The sequence below is a fragment of the Meriones unguiculatus genome, chromosome 2 (assembly GCF_030254825.1).
Source record: "Meriones unguiculatus strain TT.TT164.6M chromosome 2, Bangor_MerUng_6.1, whole genome shotgun sequence".
Taxonomy (NCBI): domain Eukaryota; kingdom Metazoa; phylum Chordata; class Mammalia; order Rodentia; family Muridae; genus Meriones; species Meriones unguiculatus.
Window position 1 is genome coordinate 111159845 of NC_083350.1, and position 23939 is coordinate 111183783.

The 23939-nt window shown below is 35.6% G+C and overlaps 1 protein-coding gene across 2 annotated transcripts; it reads right to left on the minus strand.

The window, feature by feature from the left end:
* Positions 1–975: 975 nt before the first annotated feature.
* On the minus strand, positions 976–23097 carry Alx1 (ALX homeobox 1). 2 transcript variants are annotated; one of them, XM_060376919.1, is made up of 5 exons: positions 22996–23097; positions 22410–22874; positions 19218–19522; positions 16313–16441; positions 976–2816 (listed from the first exon to the last, which is right to left on the minus strand). In XM_060376919.1, the coding sequence occupies exons 2-5, from the start codon at positions 22633–22635 to the stop codon at positions 2496–2498; spliced, it is 981 nt and encodes a 326-aa protein (XP_060232902.1). In that variant the 5' UTR covers positions 22636–22874; positions 22996–23097; the 3' UTR covers positions 976–2495. The 2 variants fall into 2 exon arrangements, with proteins under 2 accessions (XP_060232902.1, XP_021520383.1); XM_021664708.2 differs by having other exon boundaries at positions 22959–23097.
* Positions 23098–23939: the final 842 nt, after the last annotated feature.

The window sequence follows — 23939 nt, forward strand, 5'->3', positions numbered from 1 at the left end:
ATTTGAATGTAAAAATCAAGTACAGTGAATGAAGCTTTAATTTCAGTTCAGAAAAATAGAAAGAAAGAAAGACAGGGAGGAAGAAAGGAAGGGAATGAAAATCCAGGAAATGTGGAAATGAGCTTTTTTGTTTTTAGCTTTGTCCTCACCTATTATTCCAAGGCTCATTTTTGTATATTGTGATAACCAAAATACATAAAAAATTCAGCCAAAAGGCAAGTTTGCTAGCTTATTAACACTACAGAATGAATGCATGTCATCCTCTTCTGATACAAGGTATATCATGGTTAATATCATATACATTAGGGATTTGTCCAGGAAGACTGACTTAATGAAGGATAAAACCCATCATTCTATCATCCATATCCTTCATTTTTCAAATAGTATTTCAGACTTTGTGTCCATGAACATAAGATATTAAATTTATAACAGTATAACAATTGTAAAACATCAATTATAAAGGTATTTTGAATTAAAACAAAAGGAGAGCTCCCAAACTTCCAACATAATGACACAATAAAATATTTTTAAAAACTTCAAAAAGAAAAACTAATAACCAGTATGAACATTTAATTCATGGTTTTTGCTTCTCATATATATATATATACTTTCATATATAATACATGTACATATAATATACATGTATACATACATGTATTATATATGAAAAGCAAAATATCAAAGATACACATACGGTATGACCCAAGAGGTTCTATAATCTAAATTATGAAAGAAGAAAATTAAATGAGCACTATTAATTACTTAAGACAAACTACTTAATTAAAAACAAATCCTTTATTTCCTAGTTTTAAATTTAAGTTCACAAATTCATAGGAGCCCCATGAATATTAAAGGAAGTCATTCTCTTCTAAAGTATGAAAGATGTTTCACAGCTGCTTTAGTAATTCTTTATCCAAAGCTTCTATATTTGAGCATAACTCTCAGGACCAAAGTTGAACAAGTTTTTCTCGGGAGCAGAACTAAAAAGGGAAGGCACAAAGGCAATAAAGAGGAGAGTCATGAGGAAGTCAAGGAATGTTTGTTTAGGACATCACTCATCTCCATCATCTGCCTGATTTAAACTTTTATTACAAAAGCTGTCTAATTGCTGTAAATATTTTCCCACTAACAAAAGACACTTAGTGGATAAAAGTACTTTTTATCGAATTTAATTTTCAAAATTCACGTACTCCTGTTCTTTACCCATCAGGGCTTCTCAGACGACTGCTAAAGTCCACAGGAACCACATGAAGATCCTGACAGAGTACAAAGAGGAGATGCTGCTCTGATCTGAACCATGGAAGTCATCTTTGTTTCAATTAATTGACTTTGCCTTTATGAACTTAAGAATCTTTCAAGGGGGCTGACATTTCACTCATCTGAAAAAGCTTGGAATGTGACAGGGGAAGGGAGGAGAAGTAAATCAAAGAAGTTAGCCATTTTCCAGATGCAATGTATTTTTCTTCTTCTTTTTTTTAAACTAGAAATTTTGGAGAGCCTCCTGACAACTTACTTCTCTATGTGAAGCACAGTAGCAGAAACACTTAAGGCATAATGTGTCCAGACCAAACAGGCAGGCATTTGAACATGCGTATACCCTCAAAACAAACATAAGCTCTGATCACCTTCAAACGTAAGTTCAACTACTCCTTTAATTGAAAAGCTATACTGAATTTGCTAGATATTTATTTATGTGATTCAATCAACATGAATTTGGTATAAAAGCAATAGTTCAGTAACTAATAATGTCTTGGTTTTAATCCCTAAGACTCAGTCTTCATGCCGGCTTCTTCACTTAAAAGTTGCATTTATAAAACTTGTCCAGTTGACTAGGCTTTAAATCACACATGGGTACTTCAGTTGTCACCTTTAGCCACATGGTTGCAAGAAACTGTGCCCAGATACTTTGAGCAAATACCTATCAGTTCAGAAAAGCGTCTCCACACCCCCACCGAGTGGATATTCACTAAAACACTAAAACGTTAAAAAAAAAATGTTGAGGCTGCAAAAGAGTGTATGACCATTGTATCTTGGAGCCAAAGAAGGGAAAATAGTGTTAGCTCTCAAAACCTCTTGGATCAATACTGGCTTTTCCCCAGGGTGTTTCCTTGTTTATCAGGTATCATTTTACAAGGGATTTCTTGTTATACAGAACTAGCATAAATCAGTCTATCACAGAAGGATTTGTTTAATACATTTATTCCTTTAAGAAGTTGCATGACCATATTTCATTGACTTGTACAATAGAAAAAAAAAACTTACTACTAAAACAGAGTTTGTGGAGGCTGGTGCATGGTAAACCTATTTAGTCCTTTCAGGGGTCCATTCTTAGATTTTAATGTTAAATAAAAACAACTATTCATGTAAGCTGGTCTCACCGTATATCTTGACCTGTAGCCCTTCCACACACAGCAGCTTATTGTGGTATCCTTTAAATATGAGAAATAAGAATATTTTACTTTGCTATGAAAAGAAAAATAAAGGAGTACTGTATGTTACATGGCCCATGAAATATTGGCAGTGTGCTCTTTGGCTTTCATTCTCAGAACGGCGATACTGGAAGACCTCCTTTCAAACTCTGGCTTTGTTTCAAACGCATGTCCATTGGTAGCCCCAGTGAGAAGAGAGTCAGTGAAAAAATTGTTGAGGGGCACATGGCCGAATTGATTCTGGTGGTTTGAAAACCCCGTGTAACTGGAATCTGTCCGAGGCGAGTGAGAATAAGGTGTCATGCAGGAGGACGCGTCACGTGGCAACATGCATGAAGTAACCACAGAACCACCACTTGCATTTCCTGCCCACAAATTGTTCTGAATCTGGAATATATAAAACAACAAATGTTACATTCACACGTTCTCACTTTTACACTCTTACTTTCCTTAAGTTTACAAAGCTGAGTTAGCTATTCATTATTTGTCCCTACTAGGAGGTCCGTAATTTCATTCTAAGCATTAAAAACAATGACTAAAAAAAAAAAAAAAAAAAAAAAAAAAACAACTTAGGTTTTACTAATACCTAACCACAGCAAACACTCTCAACACATGAACATTTCTTAGATGTTCTTTTTATATTCATGATTTTAAGAGACATGTGGGATATTTAATCATGATTCATGGCCTCTATTCATGCGTTTAGGGAAGAATCTTAAAACATAGATAATGTTCATCTCTCTAAACACAGTGATGCAGCTGTGTTTTTTCCAGTTCTGAAACTGGACTCAGCACAGCAGTTTCTGTTGGAAACTATTGCTCATTTTTAAGCAGTTGTGTCTGAAATATTTTAATTGAATTCATTTAAAAAGTATTGTCCCTTTCATTGATTCTTGTGGCCAGTATCTACCCTTCAATAAATTACTCTGAGAGTATGAAACATACAAATTTGAAATATTTATTCTTCTATTTATATAAGACATAGGGAATTCAAAGCAGATATAGTTCTAAAGCATAAACCATTAACAAATAATGGAAGCACAGATAAAAACTGCAAATGTTAGGGAAGTGCCATGTGAGCGTTACATAGCATAACTTATGCAGTGCAATTTATGCCCAAGAAATTCAACATTCTTCTTATTAAATCTCTAAAGAAAATGATTAGATGTGATAATACTATCAAGCACAAAATTTTCAAAGTTAGTAGCATGTAAAAGGAACGGTAAGCAGAATTTTTAAATGCAAATTTTAAATAAAAGTATCTCAATTATAATAGACAGCTATTTAAAAAAAACAATAAAAAAATAATAGACCATAGAAATTAACTGCGAGATACATAGAAAATAATGAATAGGAGGAGAGAGAAAAAAGAAGAGTGGAGACTGTAACCTGGAATATCAAGGAAGAGAGATATGCAGCCTTGGGAAATAAAATAAAACAAATATAAGTCCTTTCTTTCTTTTTTATTTTTTCTGTCTGAAACAGAGACTGACTATGTAGTCTAAATGTGCCTGTAATTTGACAGGTAACCAAGACAATGCTCAAGCTCTCAATCCTTCTGCAGCAGCCAGTGGAGTCCTGGGATTACAAGGGTGCGCCATTACTAGAGGCATGTTGCTTTTGGCAACCTGTTTATAGTACGTTTAAACTTAACATGGCACCCGTCTGTATTTTCACCATATCTGGCTTTCTGTTTTTAAGTGGGACAAGGAGGAGATGAGGAAGGGGGCTACAATCGAGATATCAAGCAAATAAATTGTAAAAACATAAAATAAAAATATAAAAAATTTAATCATAAATTATTTTGACCCATAGAGATGACTTGTAATTTGAATATTCCAGGCTTCTACCTACAGCTTCTCATGTATTCTTACAAAACTCAAGATGAAAGGCACTCCATTAACAGCTTCTATTCTGTTAATAATAAGAAATTCTATTCATAAATCTAAGTCATGCTGATAGGAAAGTTACTTTGTGTATCAAAACTTAGTGTTTCCAAAATGTGAAAGAAAATGTAAACAACTGATTTTAACACTTTTGTGGGGTTTCCATGAACAACAAAATATTTGTTTGTGTATTGTTGTAAAGTTAGTTCCTTATGCTAACATATTTACGTAAGTACTGTTTTTGTTTACTGTTGACTTAACTCCTCTCTACACATTTTACATCACACAGAATGACTTCTGGGTTGTATATCTCAAACCAACAGCAGGGCTGTTCATGTCATTGCTCCATCAAACTAGTTCTTCTAGCGTAATCAGCATGCTTTTCTCAACATTCACCCAAACACTGTAAAACATTCCAAAAGCCACAGTAATATCTAAAAAAGGAAGGTAAACTTGTTTGCTTATTTAAAAATGAATAGTGATAGGGAATATTTACTTGCTTCTCTTATTAATGCTTAATATATAATATCATTAAAATTTATTATAGTGATCTATTATTTTGCACATGCATAGAAATATGTTCCCAGGCAGGTAACACAGAGGAAATAAAAAGGTGGGTGAAGGCAAATAAACAATCCATAAACTTAAATTAAGAAATATTTATTCTGGAAAGAATTAACATTAATCTATGTGTAAATTGAAAAAAAATCTGAAAGCTATCATAGTGAAAATAATTAAGTGGTAAATGAGTTCATTTTAACATAAACATGTGTCTATGACAAGCATATCAATATATTATTTGTGATAGAAAAAAAGGTTTCTGATATGTATGGTATATTTTCTGAGAGGACCAAATTGATAGAGGAAAGTACTCATAACAATACTTTTGCTTGGATATGCAAATATTTTGAAGAATTTACAATTTCCTCCCATGCATAGAAAGAGACTTTTTGTAATATATCCTTTCTTCATACAGTCTACCTATTTTCATTCCGACCCCAAATATGTTATATTTCAAAAATATAACTTCTGAGCTCTAAAGGGTTTCTATAGCAAAACTTCAGGTGAAAATTATAAGATACACAACCACAAGAAAATGACATTTTACTTTTCCTGCAATCTTTCCACTGGGGCTTTATATATTTGATGAGGATGGCCAGTTCCTAGTACATGACAGTTAAGGGGTTTAGTTAATTGCCAGGTGTAGCATAAACTACAAATACTTTTATTTCAACATACAAATATATGAATGTTTTACTATTTATCCTTTGTAGAAGTTAAGTCTAAAAAAAACAGAGACCCAAGACTGAATTACCACTATGACCCAAAGAAATCTAACAACTATAAAACAATATGGCTATTTTTAAGTTTTAATTGTTTATTTATATGTGCATCCTCCCAACTTTGTAGTTCATGTTCTCTATTATCCTATAGCATATTGAATAATTACTGATTGTAACTATTTTTCATACCTGGCCTACAAAAATGAATAATAACATCTTCATAAAATATATTGAATAACTGTAAAGTTCCTGAGAATGTGAAATTTAAACAGACCTATTGCTTCAGGTATGATAAAAAAGAAGTAGTAAGATTAATGTATTTAATATGTGTTTATGGTTGAAAACCTAAATCACCACAGCATAATCATAACAAAAATCATATTTATATTCCTCTACCTTGCTGTTTATATTTACGCAGAGGTTTTTTGTCATCTAAACTAATTTTCATCACAGATTCATCTTTTCTTTACATTTTATTTATTTATTTATTTATTTATTTATTTATTTATTTATTATGGTTTAGTCACTTTCTTTCTTCTTTATTATTTTTTATTAGTTACATTTTATTAACTCTGTATGCCAGCCGTATCCCGCTCCCTCATTCCCTCCCAGTCCCACCTTCATTCCCTCATCTCCTCCCTGCCCCCTTCCAAGTCCACTGATTGGGGAGGACCTCCTCCCCTTTCATTTGACCCTGTTTTATCAGGTATCTTCAGGACTGACTGGCTGCAAAGTCCTCCTCTGTGGCCTAGCAGGAGTACAGTTTAGTCCCAGCTGTAGCCCCCTCTCTTATCCCCTCCCAATCCTGCCCTCCCTCTCTCTTCTCTTCCCATGCCCCTCCTCCAGTCCACTGATAGGAGAGGTCCTCCTCCCCTTCCACACAGATGCATCTTAAAGGTACTTACTCCTTAAGAATATGATATCACAAAGTGAATAAATTGTAATAAATAATAAAAAATAAATAAAAGAGACTATAGTAAAAGCACAAGTGATTTACGTGGAAATACACTGCTGTTTTTAAAATCAGCTGAAATTAGGAACACTACTGGAATCCAGCTTCCAAAAGCGATTGTATTCTCAGCAGCTTTGATTGTATTCATTCCCTGTGATCATGAGCTCTACTGCTTTCTTACAAATTCCACTTTCCCATAATGTTTCATAAAATGACATCAACACAGTATTGTTTTTTTCTTACATATGAAAAGATCAAGATGCCATTTGGCAACTGTGACCAAATTCCCATGTTTGTTTTTATTTTTTCCTTCAGGTCATCATCTCTAGTCTTTTCAATAACTCTTCCAATGGCATGATTCTCATTGTGTTCCTGTAGATATGCTTGAAATGTCAGTCAGCTTCACCTTCGTCAACACGTGGCGTTACCATGGGTTTATTATAAAACAGGTGTGATCTAACCACAGTAGAAGCGCAGCTACCAGAACTGATGGAAATCACCTGTTTTTAATTGGTTACTGCTTGAAGGCAATATGTGATAAGACAGTTAAATCTACTGCCGTTCAGGCCAGCTCTCTTCCTCCCCATGTATATCACAATTCTATTAAAGTGTGTGAGAGCATCCACAGATTGCATCATCTAAAATTGTGCATCCCTTCTTTGCCAATGGCAAGCCTACAGAAATCTCATCCTCCTACTCATTAATAAAAATGCCACATTTTTATGAATTTTGTAAGAAATAAATAATTTTACTTCTAAACCGGGCAACTTTCTTTTGGGACTATTTCACAGGCATGACAATGGAAATAAGATTTACCAAACGGTTGTGTATTCAGGGATCTCTAAACTGCCTAATACTCACAGGCTGTACAAATACAATATTCTCTTGTGTGTGTTTTCTACACAACATGTACATTTTAATTTTTTGTTGTGTTTAAAATGAGTGTATTATCTAAAAATATTCCATGTTTTAATGTGCTTCATAACAGTTTCTGGAGTTTCTAGGGATGTATTCAAAGCACTGTCCAGGAACTTAAACAAGTGTTTCCTATTAGCAAGGCTAGAAGCACTGCTCAGTTCCAACACTCTGTTTAATGTTTTCCTACTCAAGTAGAAACCGTAGTACTTATCTAGAGTACTTAGAATTATGAAGAAAGTTGTACTGCTTGAGTTTTTTGTAAAAAGAATCTAAATTATGTTCATTTTTCTTCAAGACATTGCAGAAGAGGTGTATGTGTGATTTTGTGTGTGTTTATAGATATCTTCATTCTGGAATATATAGAGATAGTGATTTGAAATTTTCAAATATTGAAATCTTGTTATATTATGTAACTCCTTTATTTTGGAAATTTTATGTAGACACATGCATTGCAACCCTGCTGAAAAGCACATTTTAATATCCTAAACTTGCTGTATATTTGCAATGTATGTTTCCTTGTATGTTTTAATAGTTTCTGAAACCTTTTCAAAGAAGCACTGTCTTTGCTTTTATCTTGCTAGTAAAGCAGCTTGCTGTAAAATAGATTCATGAGAGCATTTTAGAGTCTTCATGCTAATGTAGAAGTGTCACTATTCTTGTGAACAATATGAGCGTGTGTAACAAACATCGCTTTGTTTTGAAGGGGTCTTAAAACAGTTAATTAATAATATTTTTCTCTAAAATAAATTGAATTTACCCTACCTCACCTCATCAAAGAGAATATTACCATACCTCCCACCACGAACATTTGTCATATTCACACACGCACACACACACAACACACTTTATGCACATTCACATTAATGTTACATCTTGTGTGCACATTTCGTTGACTGAGCTAAATGAAATACTGTTTGAAAGCTAAATAGTGTGGGAACTCACAAGAAGCAGTTATAGTGATCTTAGTACAATGCTTTCTTTACAATCAAATCCAAAAATTGATTTGGATTTTTTCCCTTGCACAACCATTTACATTTATTAATCATTTTGTGCACCTTCTGTTTTTACTATATATATTTATTATCACATTATCAGTATGGAATTTGGTAAATATATATGACTTTTTTAAAATAAAAATATCAGTTTCAACAAATGCATTTTAATTTTCTAAAACCTGGTTCCTGCTTTACTAGCATTTCTCCTACTGTAAAGTTTAGCTGACAAAATACTAATTATCACATTCTCAGAAACTACTAGCTGGCTTATTACCCATTAGTTTTTATAGTCACTACATCAATATGTCACTAGCAAATATAAAGGCATCTTAAGGAATGAGTTTGCTTCCATTGGCCGAAAGGGTCCAGTCTGAGTTAAATGGCCAATGAAAAGACCAATTCAGATAAAAATGAGGTCAAAGATCCAGTTTCTCCTTACTGCCTCTAATTTTAATTTTAAAATATTGAAAATTATATATGAAATATAAGGATTTTTAGTCAATTTTATTTCTTTAAGTCTTAAAGTGTATTTATTAGATATACAATGTGATAAGCCTAAAGTTATATATGTTATATATTCATTAGAAGATCATGTATTAAAATAATGTGTCATTTTGCTTTCGAAATAAAATTCCAATGTAGAAATGCAGACAGGGATTTGGAAGGAGTAGGAAGCATGCTAGATCTATTTTAAAAATCACCGTCATATGTAACAGTATAAAACTGTCAAGCCTGAGAAGAAGCTGTCTGAAAACTCTCCTATCACTAAAAACCCAAAAGTACTGTTTCATAAGAAATTTAATGCCACCAAGTATAATGAGACATCACTTCACAAAGACACACTCATTAAACCAGATATGACACAGGTAAAAGTGGGAATCAGAAGTAGGACAAAAGTTGATAGCAATGAGAGTAAAATTCAGGTTGTAATCCATCTCTTCTGATAGATGGAGAAAACAAGCTTTTTACTCCAGGGGACTCTCCTCTATTCTCCTAAGAAATTATTTGCGTATACTAGATAATATTTCCTTTCATGTTTTTCTTATGTATTCTTGTAATATATTCAATTAGCTGTTGTTTATTTATTTTTTTGAGATTTGAAAAAGTTCTCAATATAGCTGGGATACAGAGTTAATAAAATGTAACTAATAAAAACAATTAATAAATAAATAAAATGTAACTAATAACAATAAACAATAATAAAAAAATTCTGAAAAAATCAGTGAAGTCCAATATTACAACAATGGGGGCCTACTCATCCTAAGCAATGAAAAAGAGCCAGGGATTCACATTAAATTACACTTTGGCGTGTGCAAATACAAATGTAAATTTCCATAATCTAAAAGAATGTGCATTATTTCTGAGTATCATTCTTTATACGTATTTAACATAATTAAAAAAATAAACTTTTAAATTAAAAATCATATATTTCAACAACATGAAAAACTTTTAAATAGTAACTGTCTACAACTGCATTTTGACATAGTGAATATTGGTAAAATATCTAATAAAACATGTTATTTTATCATATCTACACATACATAAAATATATCTCATGCATGTTTAGGAAAGCTTACATATTAGTACATTAAATTAGAACAGTAGCTTTATCCAGTGTAAAACTATACTTATTTGTATAACATATGCCTCCCTGTATTTTACTGATTTTAAAATTTACAGTTAGAGAAAGTTCTGTACTATCAATATGATTTATTGACCTAATGATGGGATGCTTTCTGTCCTTGATGTTACCTTCCAGGACTGACCACACCAGAGTTATTTTATAGACTAAGAACATCTACTACCCAATATACCAAATATAACTTTATGATGAACTATTTTAAGAAATACTTGCTTCATTTACTTTAAATTTTTGAAAAACAATAAAATAAATGATAAAATGTGATTATGTATACATTTGGCAAAATGGACTTCCTGATTCTTCTCTCACCAGATTCTATAAAACCTCACTCACATTTTAGGTGGTAAAAATAAGACAAAATAACCTCAAACCTTTGACTGAAACTTTTTGAAAACATTTTCTTCATGAGAAAGTGATTTCAATCTTATGTACCTAAACTTCTAAAGTTACCTTATTTGGTCGTCATAATTTAACCTACAAACTGTAATTTTAAAATGTGATTCTTTTTTCCTTTTTTATATCCTTAAAGAGTATTTTTACTCTTATTGGATGAGATAAATTACTGCACTTTTAAAAGAGCAGGTGGGTACTTAGAAAATAAATAGTGATGACCAACAGCTATAAGGATCACGGCCATTTACCAAGAGCTTGCTTTGTGCAAAGCACCATCCTGAGGACTTTGCATAAACTATTTTGTTCAACATTCACAAATTTCATGTGAACTTTTATTCTCATACTCCAAGTGAAGACAAATGTTCCTAGAAGTTAACTCATTTGCCAAAAATCTGAAAGTGATTAGGCGGTAAAGTCAGGGTTTAAATGCAAAGCATTATGTTAACCCTATGGTCCTCTCACATCCCAGGACTGAGCTCCAAAGAAAGCAAGGAAGTAACGGATTTTATATTAAAAAATCAGTCTAACCTTCAGGTTAAAGGAAAAATCCATCAACTGTCATACCAATGTCCCTTGCACTAGCCCCAGAAATACATGTAAGTTTGCAAATAATGACTCAACAGGAAGCCAGTGAATCACCAACAGCACCTAGCTAGTTCATCACACAGTAAATGTTCCTGTGAGCCAAATAGAGCCTAACTGTGCAAATAGCAATCCTTGTAGGAATAAAGGTTGGCAAAAAATATGTGCACCTGAACAGAAAATATCTCCTTCTTCAAATACTATTTCTAAAAATGCTTTAATTTTGTAAAGTTGTAAATAAAATGAGTATCTAATGTTGATAGGTACTTGCTTGCTTTTTAAATCCAAGAATGAAAACCATTTAACCCAACCATTTAGTTGGGTCCAGTTTCTGTGCAGAAATGTGTGGGCAACTTAATGTAAGCATTACCTAGCTTGTAATCTACACGCAGAGCAGACGGCTTTGTCTACATCCTTCAGGCCTAAACCAGCAGCTAACATATTTGTTGATAAAAAGTAAAGAATATTGGGGAAAAAAAGTCAATATCATGAAATGGGATCTGAAAATCTCTGCAGCCTATTAGAGAAGACTCTGGATCAGTGGCTTAAACCAAAAGGACTGCTGTGATAGACTGCAGAAAACATCTGCCTTGCTGGTATTTATTTTGGATTTAATAATGAAAAATATTGAAGTAAATCAATACCTATTTAATACTCAGCAGTTTGCGTGCTACCGCAATGATACAGAGGTGCTGGAAAACTAGATTGTAGTTTCAAATGATTACATTGCAAACAGCAGGGAGATGTTATATGCCATACACTTCACTGTCTCTGAAGGGGCTGTGATAGAAGAAAGATGTAAGAGGCTAACAGAGGAAATATTGCATGGGTAGGGAAGGGAATTTTCATACACAAGAGGAATTCACACAAACAATGAGAGTATATTAAAACAGTCATGCCCTGAGCTTCAAATAATTTAGCCAAAGAGCAATAAATTATTTTTAACTCTCTCCCTCCCTCCCTCCCTCTGTGTGTGTGTGTGTGTGTGTGTGTGTGTGTGTGTGTGCCTGTAAGAATGTCCATGTAAATAGAGAGTACAGTTACTCAAATCACTGGCAGCTGTGAATCCTCAGACCTGGTGCTTGGAAATTAGACTCATGTTCTTCCTAACCCAGCTCTCTTGCCCTGAACTCACAAAGATCCTATGATATCTTCCTACTGAATGTTGAATTAGATGTATGAGGCACAATGCCTTGCTTTAATGTATATGGAGTGGTGAGTTAGACGGAATGTTGGTTGGTTGGTTGGTTGGTTGGTTGGTTGGTTGGTTGGTTGGTTGGTTGAACAGGGTTTCTTGAAGCCCAGGCTGGTTTCAAACTGAACTAAAGATGACCTTGAACTCTTGTTCACTTGGCTTCCATATGCTGCTGAGTGCTGGGATTATAAGTATGAACTACCATGCTAAGTTTAAATTGCTTTCAGCACTTAAATTTTTTTTTTTTGCCTTAATGGATGTTACTCTAGATATTATACAGCCCATATTGTTCATTTGCTACAAAAAAGCAGAAATTAAAAAAAAAAACTTATCACAGTCTAAAAAGTTTCAACGCTTTTGAAATATTTTACATCACTCTTCTATAAATTTTTAAAAGGGTAGAATTTTTGATTTACAAAAAAAAAGAAAGTCACATTTTAATGTTAAAATTGAGCATTTTGTTATGTTAAGAATTTGGAAGATAATATTGCAAAAATGGCCGTCGATGCCTGACCTTAGATAATGTAGATTCAAGTGACTATAAGAAAGAAGCGTAATGACTGGGTTAAAATAACACCTGGGTTGTTCACTTTTACTGATCTTTCTGGAGGGATGTTTTTACCACAAAGTAATGAAAACCAGCTGAAATAAGCATTTAAAGCATGTTGTAAGCATTAATTACTATTTATGTCCTCCATAGACACCTCTCTGCTACGTACAGTGATTTTCCATACTTCAAAAGACTATATTTTAAACTCTTTCTGTTGTTCCTGTATTTCTGTGTATGCTTTTGCTTCCCTGCCAAATGGTTAATTCTTTATTTCTGCCATGCTTCAAACATTTTCCAGTTTTTAACTTTTCTGTAGTTAATATTTTTTCCTGTAATTAGTAACAGTACCAAATTCAATGTCTTATTGCACTGAGTTGTTGGCTTCTATTTCAGTGCCTATTTCTTCTGTTATATGTTTCTATTTTCAAGCTGCATGATAGAAAACATTTCCTTTAGGCTGAAGCTTGGGAGACCTAACCTTGGCATAATTTTTTTTCTCAAAGAAACTAAAAACAGTCTACTCTATATTTTTAAGTTAAAGGAGAATTCTATTCTGGCTTTTCCCAGCACTTGCTGCGACATATGCTTGATTTCAGAATTCTTGACAAAAAAGTAATTAAAAACCAATAATATAAAATAGAGTGAGAGGATGTCACAATGTTCATTTTATAGACATCAATTTCATGGTCAAAACAAATTCAACAAAAATCCTCTGTATTACAATACTTTAGTACAGCCAATTTATTCAAATGACATGCAAGTTTTAAAAAATAAGTATAAAATTCCAATAATTTTTGGAAGAAAATGACTATCCAGTGTCCACCTGGGCATACCATATTTTCTTCCTGTCTTTGCTATGAGACTACCACATTGTGTTAACTTATGTCCAAAGCTTTGAGTGAAGTAAGTCAATAGCAAATAATACTAGCTAAGAGGATGACTAGTCATTGTTTCAGGCCCTCGCAAAGATTTTAATTGGTGCCAGGCCCTATTCAGAATGTTTTACAAACAGCAAATAAGAAAAAGAAGTCAAAAGTAAGGTAACCAGCAGCTGACAACATAAAGTAAAAAAAAAAAAAAAAAAAAAAGCAAACAGGGTTCAAAGGCAAAGGGATGAAGACAAGCAATAGTCATCAAAAATTACGAAGAAAACTTACAAAGTACAACTGCTTAAATTCTACTTGAAAATAGGTCATGATTTGGTATTCTTCTCTTTTAAAGTCTGCAGTTAGTCGTTTCAAAATGATGTAAACACACTGTCTCACTCGTTTATTATTTTGCTGACTTGGGGGGTACATTCCCTACTCCCTCGAAGTAAACTGCAGATTCTAACAATGGAAATCATGGTACAAGCGTCCTTTATAAGTACGTAGCTGATAGTTCAGCCTTCAGCTTGTTCACCTGGAAAGGCACTCTATTGTATGAGTTAAGGTCAGCCTTGAACCACTATATACACAAACAAAACAAAATTATCTCAACAGGCTGTGTGTGTATGTGTATGTTTATGTGTTTATGTCTGTGGGCGGGGGGAAGAGAGAATAGATGCAACAAGAATAACTAAAGAAGAAGATGAGTAGTTGAGATGAACTGCAGGAGGAGGAAGGGGAGGATATGAATACGGTACTCGTGTCTGAAGTTATAATAAAATATTAAATAATGTTTCAAAAGGATCTTGTGAAAGTGAGACAAAATGAACTCTGCTCAAATCTGTCTTCATCACAAGTGGAAGTAAATGTATACCTCCTGTTTCTGTGCCTCATTTTCTCCGTGCAAGAAATGGAGAAAATCAATGTTCATTATATAAGGCTGTCGTTTTGGTTAAATACATTACTATGTAACCTTCTTACGACGTGGCCTGGACAGTGCGTAAGCGTAAAACATACCAATTTCTCTTCCTATGGTTCTTGCAATCTAAAGGGGAAACATCTTCCTAACATTTTGTTCAGAGTTCTACTAAGTCAGCAAAAGATATGAGGTGAATGAAATTTTACTGGCTCTGTGACAGTCAGTAGGCAGGAGACAGCCACACTTTTAACCAGGTAGGAATACGTTAACTGCTCTCAGATAAATTTTATAGGACAAAAGATATACTTCTAGAAGCATGTGGCAATGATTCAAATCATTTCCATAATACTGACCTCTTGGAACCTGCTGGAGAAAGGCTGAGCCAATTGCTTATTGCATGCCCTGTAAGATACCATTGATGTGTTCATGGGCCAATTCTTTAACATAACTGGCAATTCTTTAACATAACTGGCAATTCTTTAACATAACTGGGCTTGTTTTTCCTATGTGTTAAAATGAGGGCTCTGAACTTGGCACTATCCAACACTCCTTTTTAATATACAAAATTATACAATAAATGTAAGTGTATGGAAGCGAAAAGTTTCTCCAAATCGTTTTCAAAAAGAATTTTAAAAACAAAAGATTGCAAAGAACACCATTAGAGGGCTGGATTTACAAAGAGGGTGTGAATTTACAGTTCAATAGGATAGCTAGTCTCACATTTGGAACTGAGATGATCTTGTTACTGAAACATCAAGGTATTTATCTAGAATACATTTCATATGTGTTTCCATAGAAGTGTCTTACAAAGCTTGTATCGGTAAGTAAGAAGGAATAAAGCAATCCAGACAATTCCCATGTCCCTTATCTAGCATCAACAATGCAGTTCTAGGTATCATTATTCCATATTAAGAAAATATAATATGATAGATTATAAGATGATAAAACACATGCACACATATCATAAACTATAAAAATAAAGCAAATAAAGTCAGCAAAAGATATGATTAAAGTATTAAGTATTAAAGTATTAAGTATTAAAGTATTAAGTATTGATTAAAACGAAAAAAAGAGAAAACGGAATATGAATGCTTTGGAGATGCAGTTAGAAAACTGCCATTATGAAAAAATTCTTGTGCATGATGAATTTTTAAACTGTATTTATAGATGATACAGTATTAAATGTGCTCTTGAAACAATGAGTGATATCAAATTTGAAAACAATAGGTTGGCAAAAGTATAAGGTTTTTAAATAGAGTCAAGGACTAAAAGGCCACATTTAACATCAGTATTATGCATGTTGTGCAAAATTATGGCTGGAGAGATTTTACGACAGGCAACACATTTAAAAAAATAATGAAGAAAATTAGCCTGGATAATTAAAATACACAGGAAAAGTAAGGATGTATCATTAAATGATATTTTTTCCCATTTTTCCCTCTTACTGGCAATGTATAACAAACCCAAAAGGCACAGACCATTGAATATTTTTCAGTTACTGACTCTGAAAGAAAAATAAAAAAATAAAAATAAATAAATAAATGCTTTAGTAAATTAAAAATTTGTTAAACGTGGAAAACATTTTCTAGAGGTTAGATTTTCACTCTTGACTATTGTAGCAGGTGTAATTAACCCTGAGCTCACCCTCTGCGTCAAGCCACGCCCACTGCCCTGGATGCGCATTCTCTGTCATTGACCATACCTGTGGATAGCTGTCAGTCCTTGGCAAAACTGATATGTCATAGGTGGCCGCAAAGTGGCTTTTAGCTTGCTGTATTTGGCCATAACGTTCTCTTTTTCTCCACTTGGCCCTTCGATTTTGAAACCAAACCTAGTGTTATTTTTTAAAAGAGTATAATTTTAGCTGAAGAACATTATGGAAAGCAAAGTCGATGTTCAATTTTTCAAGCCAGAAATGAAAAAAACAAGCTAATAACAATTAACAGTTAAGAAAATTCTTTATATCAGGACTACATCCACGTTTCACTTTCTCCCATATTCTGAGACGATGGTACCTACACGAAGCAACTTAAATTAATAAAAATAATCAGACTTCAGAAAACTTCATTTATGTATATGTATGTCTGTGCTTTCATTTGTAGAAAATTTTGTGACTATTATCATCCTTGTTGTCTTGTAATTCATCCTCTAAGTCACTGCAGTGAGCCTGGGAGACAACCTTATGCCACGCTTTCCTCCAGCACACTCATAACAGTTATCATCTTTGTCTACCAACAGACTATTAAAAAATGGCCATAAACTGAATACTCTTCTGAGATACAGTTATACTTAAGTGGTCATATACAATTTAAAAGTTGATATTTTATCTAACGTGACCGGCAACAGTTACACCTTGATTACTTAGAAATAGGAAGCTATGATTGCATATCTATCACAGAGCTGATAGTTGGGCTTCCATGTTAAGTTAAACTGTGGTTTTAAAACACATGACTGCATTTATTACATACAATTACAAACACTTACAGATAGCAAAATAAGAAGAGCAAAAGGAGCTAAGTATCATAAATGCCTGTAAGTTAGCATGCCTCTCCCAGTTCATTAAACTGTCTTTCATGATTTTTCTAATTATATCTTAGAAATCTTGCTTCAAAGAACTCTATCCCTAAGAAGAATCTTTAATCTTCCTTTCTTACTCTTGAAATTTTTATTCTAATAGTGCAACATTTTAAAAGGAGAAACAGAAAATTATATTTAAAATGAAAGCTTCAATATGTTTGAGTAAACACCACGTAAGCAGTATTCAGGAATGGTTCAATCTTCTTCAAGCAACTATATTTAGATCCTAAATGGATTAGAAAGAAGTTAGAAATCACGTATAAATAAAAACAAATTACAGAAATCCTTTCATTAAGCTTTACTTGAAATTTGTGTATATTTTAATAATAAATTTTAATTTTGTTCATTTTATACCTTCACAGCTTCCACTTTCTATTAATATCCATTTCAAGGCCTATATATATGCTGCAATTTTAATATTATTCTTTGAAGAGTTTCCTGAAGTTAAAGCGAGACTTTAAGGAATTATCTGGTATTCTCAGGTTACGTTGATAGTATGAAATAGTGTCCATAGTTTCCAGGGCCGGGGCCGACCAAATAAGAACACACATTTTCCTGTACTCTATACAGAGACTCACGAAGAATATTCTGGAAGTCATAAGTCTCTTTAAAACGGGTGTTGATTTTCACCCTCCTGTAAAATGCATGAAAGAGAACAACCTGAGTTGACATGGGTCAGGTTGGTTCCCTCTGCGTGCCCTCACACAGATAGAAATCTGTACTAAGGGGAAACATGCAGCAAACAGCTGATCACTCTGCATGTAAACATGTTTTTCTATGGTTACGAGTATAACTAATTTAAATAATGGACACGGAACAGAGAACACATGCAGGCCTGGTGTTAATACTGGACATTTCTAACGTTCTTCGTTGGTGCAAACCTTCTTTGTATTATTTTTTTGAAATATGATGAAATTATCATCTGGTTCAAGAAAGACAGTCACAGCCTGCTACCTGTCCTAGCAAATCACCACATGTGGTCAGTAATGACAAATGGAGTATACACAAACTATTAACAAAAGAAAAAAATAACACACACACATAATTTACTCATCTTTCTATTAAAGTAGTTTATGAAAGAGGGAACTTAATAATTTCCTACTTAAAGCAATGGACGTATATGAAAAGAAAATAGGCCTTTCTTTTGAAGTATTGTTGCCTTTCATGTTTATGCTTAATTACCTGACAACTAATAAAGTGTGAATTAAAAATATCAGTTCTATCCACAATCAAGTACTGCTGAGAAGCAAATATAATTTTATCCATATTATTTATTTTAGCTTAAAAAAAAGAAATTAGATCTGTTGTAACTGCTGCCTTAATCATTTGACTAAGCCGTTTATAAAAATAATCAAGTATATACAAAATTACTTAAACTGCATTATTAACATTTACTCTGAAAAAGTCTGAGTAATAACCTATAGCTTTAAAACTAAAATTCAATGGTATGTGTTGAAATGGTGGGAGCTAAAACAATCTCTGAAAGTTTTTATGCTGTTATGTATACCTTAAATTTTATTAGTGAAAATAACTTACGGTATACATAACTATTAAGAGTTTGGTTTGAGTTTGTGATATCATTTAATTTTTTATTATAATAATTCTGACTGTAATAAAGCTATAGATTTGTGGAATGGTATATAAATAATTTGCAAATAACTCACATATACTCTAAGAAATAAAATCCCAATAGTTGAAAAATAAAAAAAATATTTTTATTTATTAACTAAAGATTACAATGACATTTGGTCTTCACCCTTTAAAGTTATTTTTTTTTAACCAGAGATATGCTACCATTTTCTTTTCTTTTTAATTACTTCATTATTAAGCTTCTGAAACAATTCTTGTCCCGCTTAGTGAGCGGCCAAAACTTTTTGCAATTATGAAGAAATTTTTAATGGGCCAGTTTGCTCGCAAGTTACTTTGACACAAGTCTTAGCTGGGAATGCTTCTTCCTTTTGACAAAATATAAGTTTTCAAACATTCTAATATTACCCCTCCCTGAAAAGCCTCCAGCTTTTGGTGCTTACCTGGACCCTGGCCTCCGTGAGCTCCGTTCTCAGCGCAAGCTGTTCTCTGACATATACATCCGGGTAATGGGTCTTTTGGAAGACCTTCTCCAGTTCCTCTAGCTGCAAACTGGTGAATGTAGTTCGGTGTCTCCTCTTTTTGCTGCTGGACACATTGCTGTCACATTTGTCCCCAAGTTCATCCAGTTCGCCCTTCTCTGGCATCCCTTTCACTGGCGACATCCTGAGATTGTTGCAGCTCTCCATTGCTCGATTCAGATCCGTGTGAAGGGGCTGTCCTTCCACTTTCGTGACCCCGTAGTTCACTGTGCTCAGAGGGGAGAACAGTAGTACTCAGGATGGTGAAACACACTTACACGAAATGATTAGTGCGAAATAATTTAGAGCATCAAGAAATAGGTAGGTCTGCTAATGATTTACTTTGTATTAATTCTATCATCACATGATGTGCGGTGCATAATTATTAATTCACTGTGGATCAGGCTTAAGAAGAGTTTTAAATGTGTACATGGGCTCAAGGAGGGCCAAAGTCCACAGATCTATTTTATATGGCAAATGTACTGTTTATGCATATAATTTATAATCAAATTAAAATAGTCAAGTGAAAATTTTCTCCAGACTAAAAAAAAAGAAAGAAAGAAATCTGAAAAACCATGACTTCTGAAATGTGTATGTACAAAACTTATAGCATATACTTTCATTTTACATATGACAAAATTAAACTACTTCTGGTTTTTAAATACCATATTTCAGGCTTAAATAATACCTACTACCAATGTTAAATCTATCTCCAGATCCTCATGAGAAAGAATTCAATAGGGTATGACTTTCATTACATTTCTCAAATTTGAACTCATTGAGTTACTTGTGTCTAAATGTATATTCCCTTCAGAAGGTGATCTACTAACTTTTAAAAATTCCTAGCAAGGTCTGAAAATACTTTTTAATAGAAAGATTTAAGATTTAAGTAAACTTCTTTACATTAAAAACACCTTATATTCCATGAATACTTCAATACTTCTCTTTAACTAGTATATACTTAGGACAGAAAGTTTTATTGTTTTCCGTAGGAAAGCTCAGAAATGCTAATCACAAAAGTAAATAAATAATAAATAAATAAACTAAAATATAAAACGGCATCTTTCATTCCGTCAGTAGTTGTTTCGATTTCAGTCATTTTCTTGAGATCGGAGTTCATGCTTGCAATATGACAAGAAACGAATTATATCACTAAAATTTACAGACAAACGAACATAAGGAAAGAGGTGACAATTTATGTGGGTTTTTCCTTTGTGTGTGTGTTGTTACTGTTATTTTGTAAGGAAAACAAAGTCATTCCAACTAGAACACTGCTTTCCGAAGATTGATCATACTCTTTTTCATTTGCTTCTTTAAAAGGGGGACGGTTGGGGTGTGGGGTGCGATTCTTCAAAACGGTCTGAAGAACCATTTCTTGTGTCCTAGGAATACATCGAAGTTATTGTCTATATAACTCATACTGCACATTGACTTTACGCAAAGGAAGATGTAATTTAAAGTTGGGACTATGAATGATGAACAATAAGGTTTTGTCTTAGCAGACAAGAGTTAAACCGGGAACTGCGGTAATTAGAGAGGGGGAGGGGAAGCCGCAAAGACGCTGGGGGCAGGTCTAGAGAAAGACGGGCTTTTTCTCAAATGTTGCCGGTAACCGTCCATGTCCATTTCATTAAATATTTCCCCGTGAAAACGCTTCCAAACAATGAGATGACCATTTAAAAGTTAACGAAGCACTCCAAATCAATCACCATTTCTCTCTCCCTTTTCCTGACAATTTAAAACACGATGGAGTTTATCTAGCAGTCAACGCAGGCACTACAGAACCATTTATAAAAATCCTGTCAGTTCAAATAACTTCATGCATGCATCTAAGAACGCCGAAAACACAGATGCGGCCTCAGAAATGTAGCCAGGAAGCCAGAAATTTCTTGTATGTAAAATTAGCTGTCCCAGTCTTTCCAAATAAACGACTGAATTCACTTAAACGATAATTTTCTTTATTATGTGCATTTTCTTTTGTAACCGTACAAGTCAAAAGTCACCATCCGCTCTGAATAGAACATAAGATTCATTAAAAAAAATATCTGTCGACAAAGTATTGAGCGAATGAGCTCGCGGAAGAATGATCGTCTTGCCAGGTTTTTGAACCTCCATTAAAATAGGGGGCGGTGGCTTGTTGTAAATATTTCACACTTAATTCGTTTGTTTTTTTTAAGGCAGCCCGCTCCTTAGAGCTTAAGGGTGCAGTGTGCACTGTGATAAGGAAAAGTCCTCTCAGAATCATAAACCTGCTTTAACTGTCGGAATGTGAAATGATAGGTTTGTACTGGGTTAAGAGATAGAAAAAGATAGATGGTTTGTTTTGATAACATTTTGACTTGGAGATACTCGGGCATTCAAAGGTGGAGATTCTATCCAGAAGCATTCCGAAAGGCTCCTTAGGTGGCATTTTGTGTGGAGGAAGAAAAATAGACATTGCAGAGTCCGAAAGTGAGTCACTTTCTTCGGGAATGCTTTTGCCCAAAGCTAATGTGATTTGGTATTTAACAAGAACTTGTTTCGCTCACTGCAAAGGCAATAGATAAAGAAGGAAAATCCTCAGAAATCGCAAATTCACAGACTCTAATACATAGCGACGGGAACACATCAATTTCACTCTTAGGACAATTAAATCGGTTTTGTTGCTTTCCCCCCCACATGCCTAAAAAGAGCTCAAAGATTTTAGTTTTCCTGAGCAGTATGATGTTCAGTGATTGATTTCACCTTCTTGCGCCCTGGCATCCTGGTGGGTTCACAGCGGAGGCGCGCTATCTCGACTCAATTATTGCCTATTTAGCGCCCTGTTCACCTATACTGTGGTCTTGGTCAGAGTCTTCCGCGGCCAGCTGTGGACTCTACGGGAAAGCGAAATAGAATCGCGCAGGATTTAGCTCCGGACCCCGGTGTGTTGCGGGAGTCCCAAAGCAGAGGAAAAGGCGCAGTGCCCGGGGCCCCTCAGCAGTGTGCAACCCTGTGTCCTCATTTCTCCACAGCAACCCTCCCTGCATCTCGCTTCGAGGATGAGGATGGACAGCCCCTGCCCAGCCGCCCGGAAATGGGGATAAGGAAGGATGGGGCTTTGGCTGGAGCCCGGCCCGGGTCCTGGCGACTTACCGCTGCTGTCCTGACAGGGCGAGGTCCTGTCCAGGCGCACGTGATGCTCAGCCCTCGGCAGCGGCCCGAAGGCCTGCACGCATTTGCCTGCCGTCGCTTTGCCGTAAAAGGACTCATTGTCCAGCGTCTCCATAACGTGCTCCAACGCGCCTCCTGTGCCCATGTAAAAGTCGCTGTTTTTACTTGGCGGGCTCTTCAGGGCAAACTTCTCACTCAGGAACTCCATAACCCCGCAAGGCTGTCCGAGAGCTCCCGGGGAGCGTGGAGGCTGCAGGGCGCTGAGGGAGGAGGGAGCAGTGGGCGGGAGGAGGGAGGGTCAGAAAGGAGGGAAGGGGAAGCGAGCCCCGCGACGCCAGGAGCTGCCCGGCTTCCAGACTCTTAATACGTCCCGGCTGCAAGAAGGGGCACCCGAAGTTGCTTTTATATCTTGAAACTCAGCTGGGCTCCTCCGGCAACCTCCCAGCCCTAATGAATATGAAAATAGGCAGGGACTAACTCCACCCCAGGGCCTCCTCCTCCCCCACCCCCCACCCCCCATCCCCTGCTCACCCCCGGCAGGGCGATTCCTGGCCTAGTTCACACAGACAGTTCCATTTCAGGCAAATGTCAAGAGAGACAAGGCCCCTGCACCCAGAAACGCAGTGGCCTCAGCAGAGAACTGGTCCTGGTGAGGAGCCCGGTGAGAACGTCGAGCGGTTCACCCTCCACTCCCTGCTCCCCGAAGTCCCCCCCACACACACACACACTACCCCCCAACACCCGCTGTCCACCCCGCCCCCACGCCAGCCACTCACTCCCGGAAGATTTAGAGGCTTCTTAAGAACTTGAAAGGAAGTATTGCTCTAAAGGGGCTTTTATTTCATCCGTAAATCGTTTACGTGGAAGATCCACATTAATCTGATCCCAAGACGCCGGATGCAGCGGCGGCTGTTAACCGGGTTGATGGTGGCAACGGGGCCGAGGCTGGCGTCGCGGCGGCCGCGGCGCTCGCCCTGGCAAGGCCCTGGCCTCCGTGTTCGCTGTGGGATGCAGCAGGGGTGCGGTGGCATCGGATGGGGACGGGGGTGGGGGTTGAGCAAGAGTCTTTGAAAGACTTTGACTTTACCAATACCAACCAGTTTCTCCGCCTCTGCCCTTGGTCCGCGAGTTAAAAAATAGAACTTTTTTTTTTTTAAGACAAAATTCATAAAGACAAGTGCTTCCGAAAATCCCTTTCTTAGTGGAGGTCAGGAGGGCTCACCACACAGAGTGGTGTGGGGAAATGAAGGCCTTTAGAGCGTTTTAATAAAAGCAGGTTTCGAGAGTTGTGGTGGTGCCTTCGGAAAGGGTTGGGGGAAGCTACTCGCTTCTCCCGACTGAGCTGCACTCGCGGACACAAAACCTTACCACCAACTGCAGGAGAGAGATGCTAGGGAGGGTGAAGCAGCGCTTTAGAGCTGTAAACCATTCTGCTTGGCCTTGTGCCCCGCTTCAGCTTCTGAGGAGCCCGAGGTCGGAGGGAAAAGCGTTCCTTTCCTTGGGCACACATAA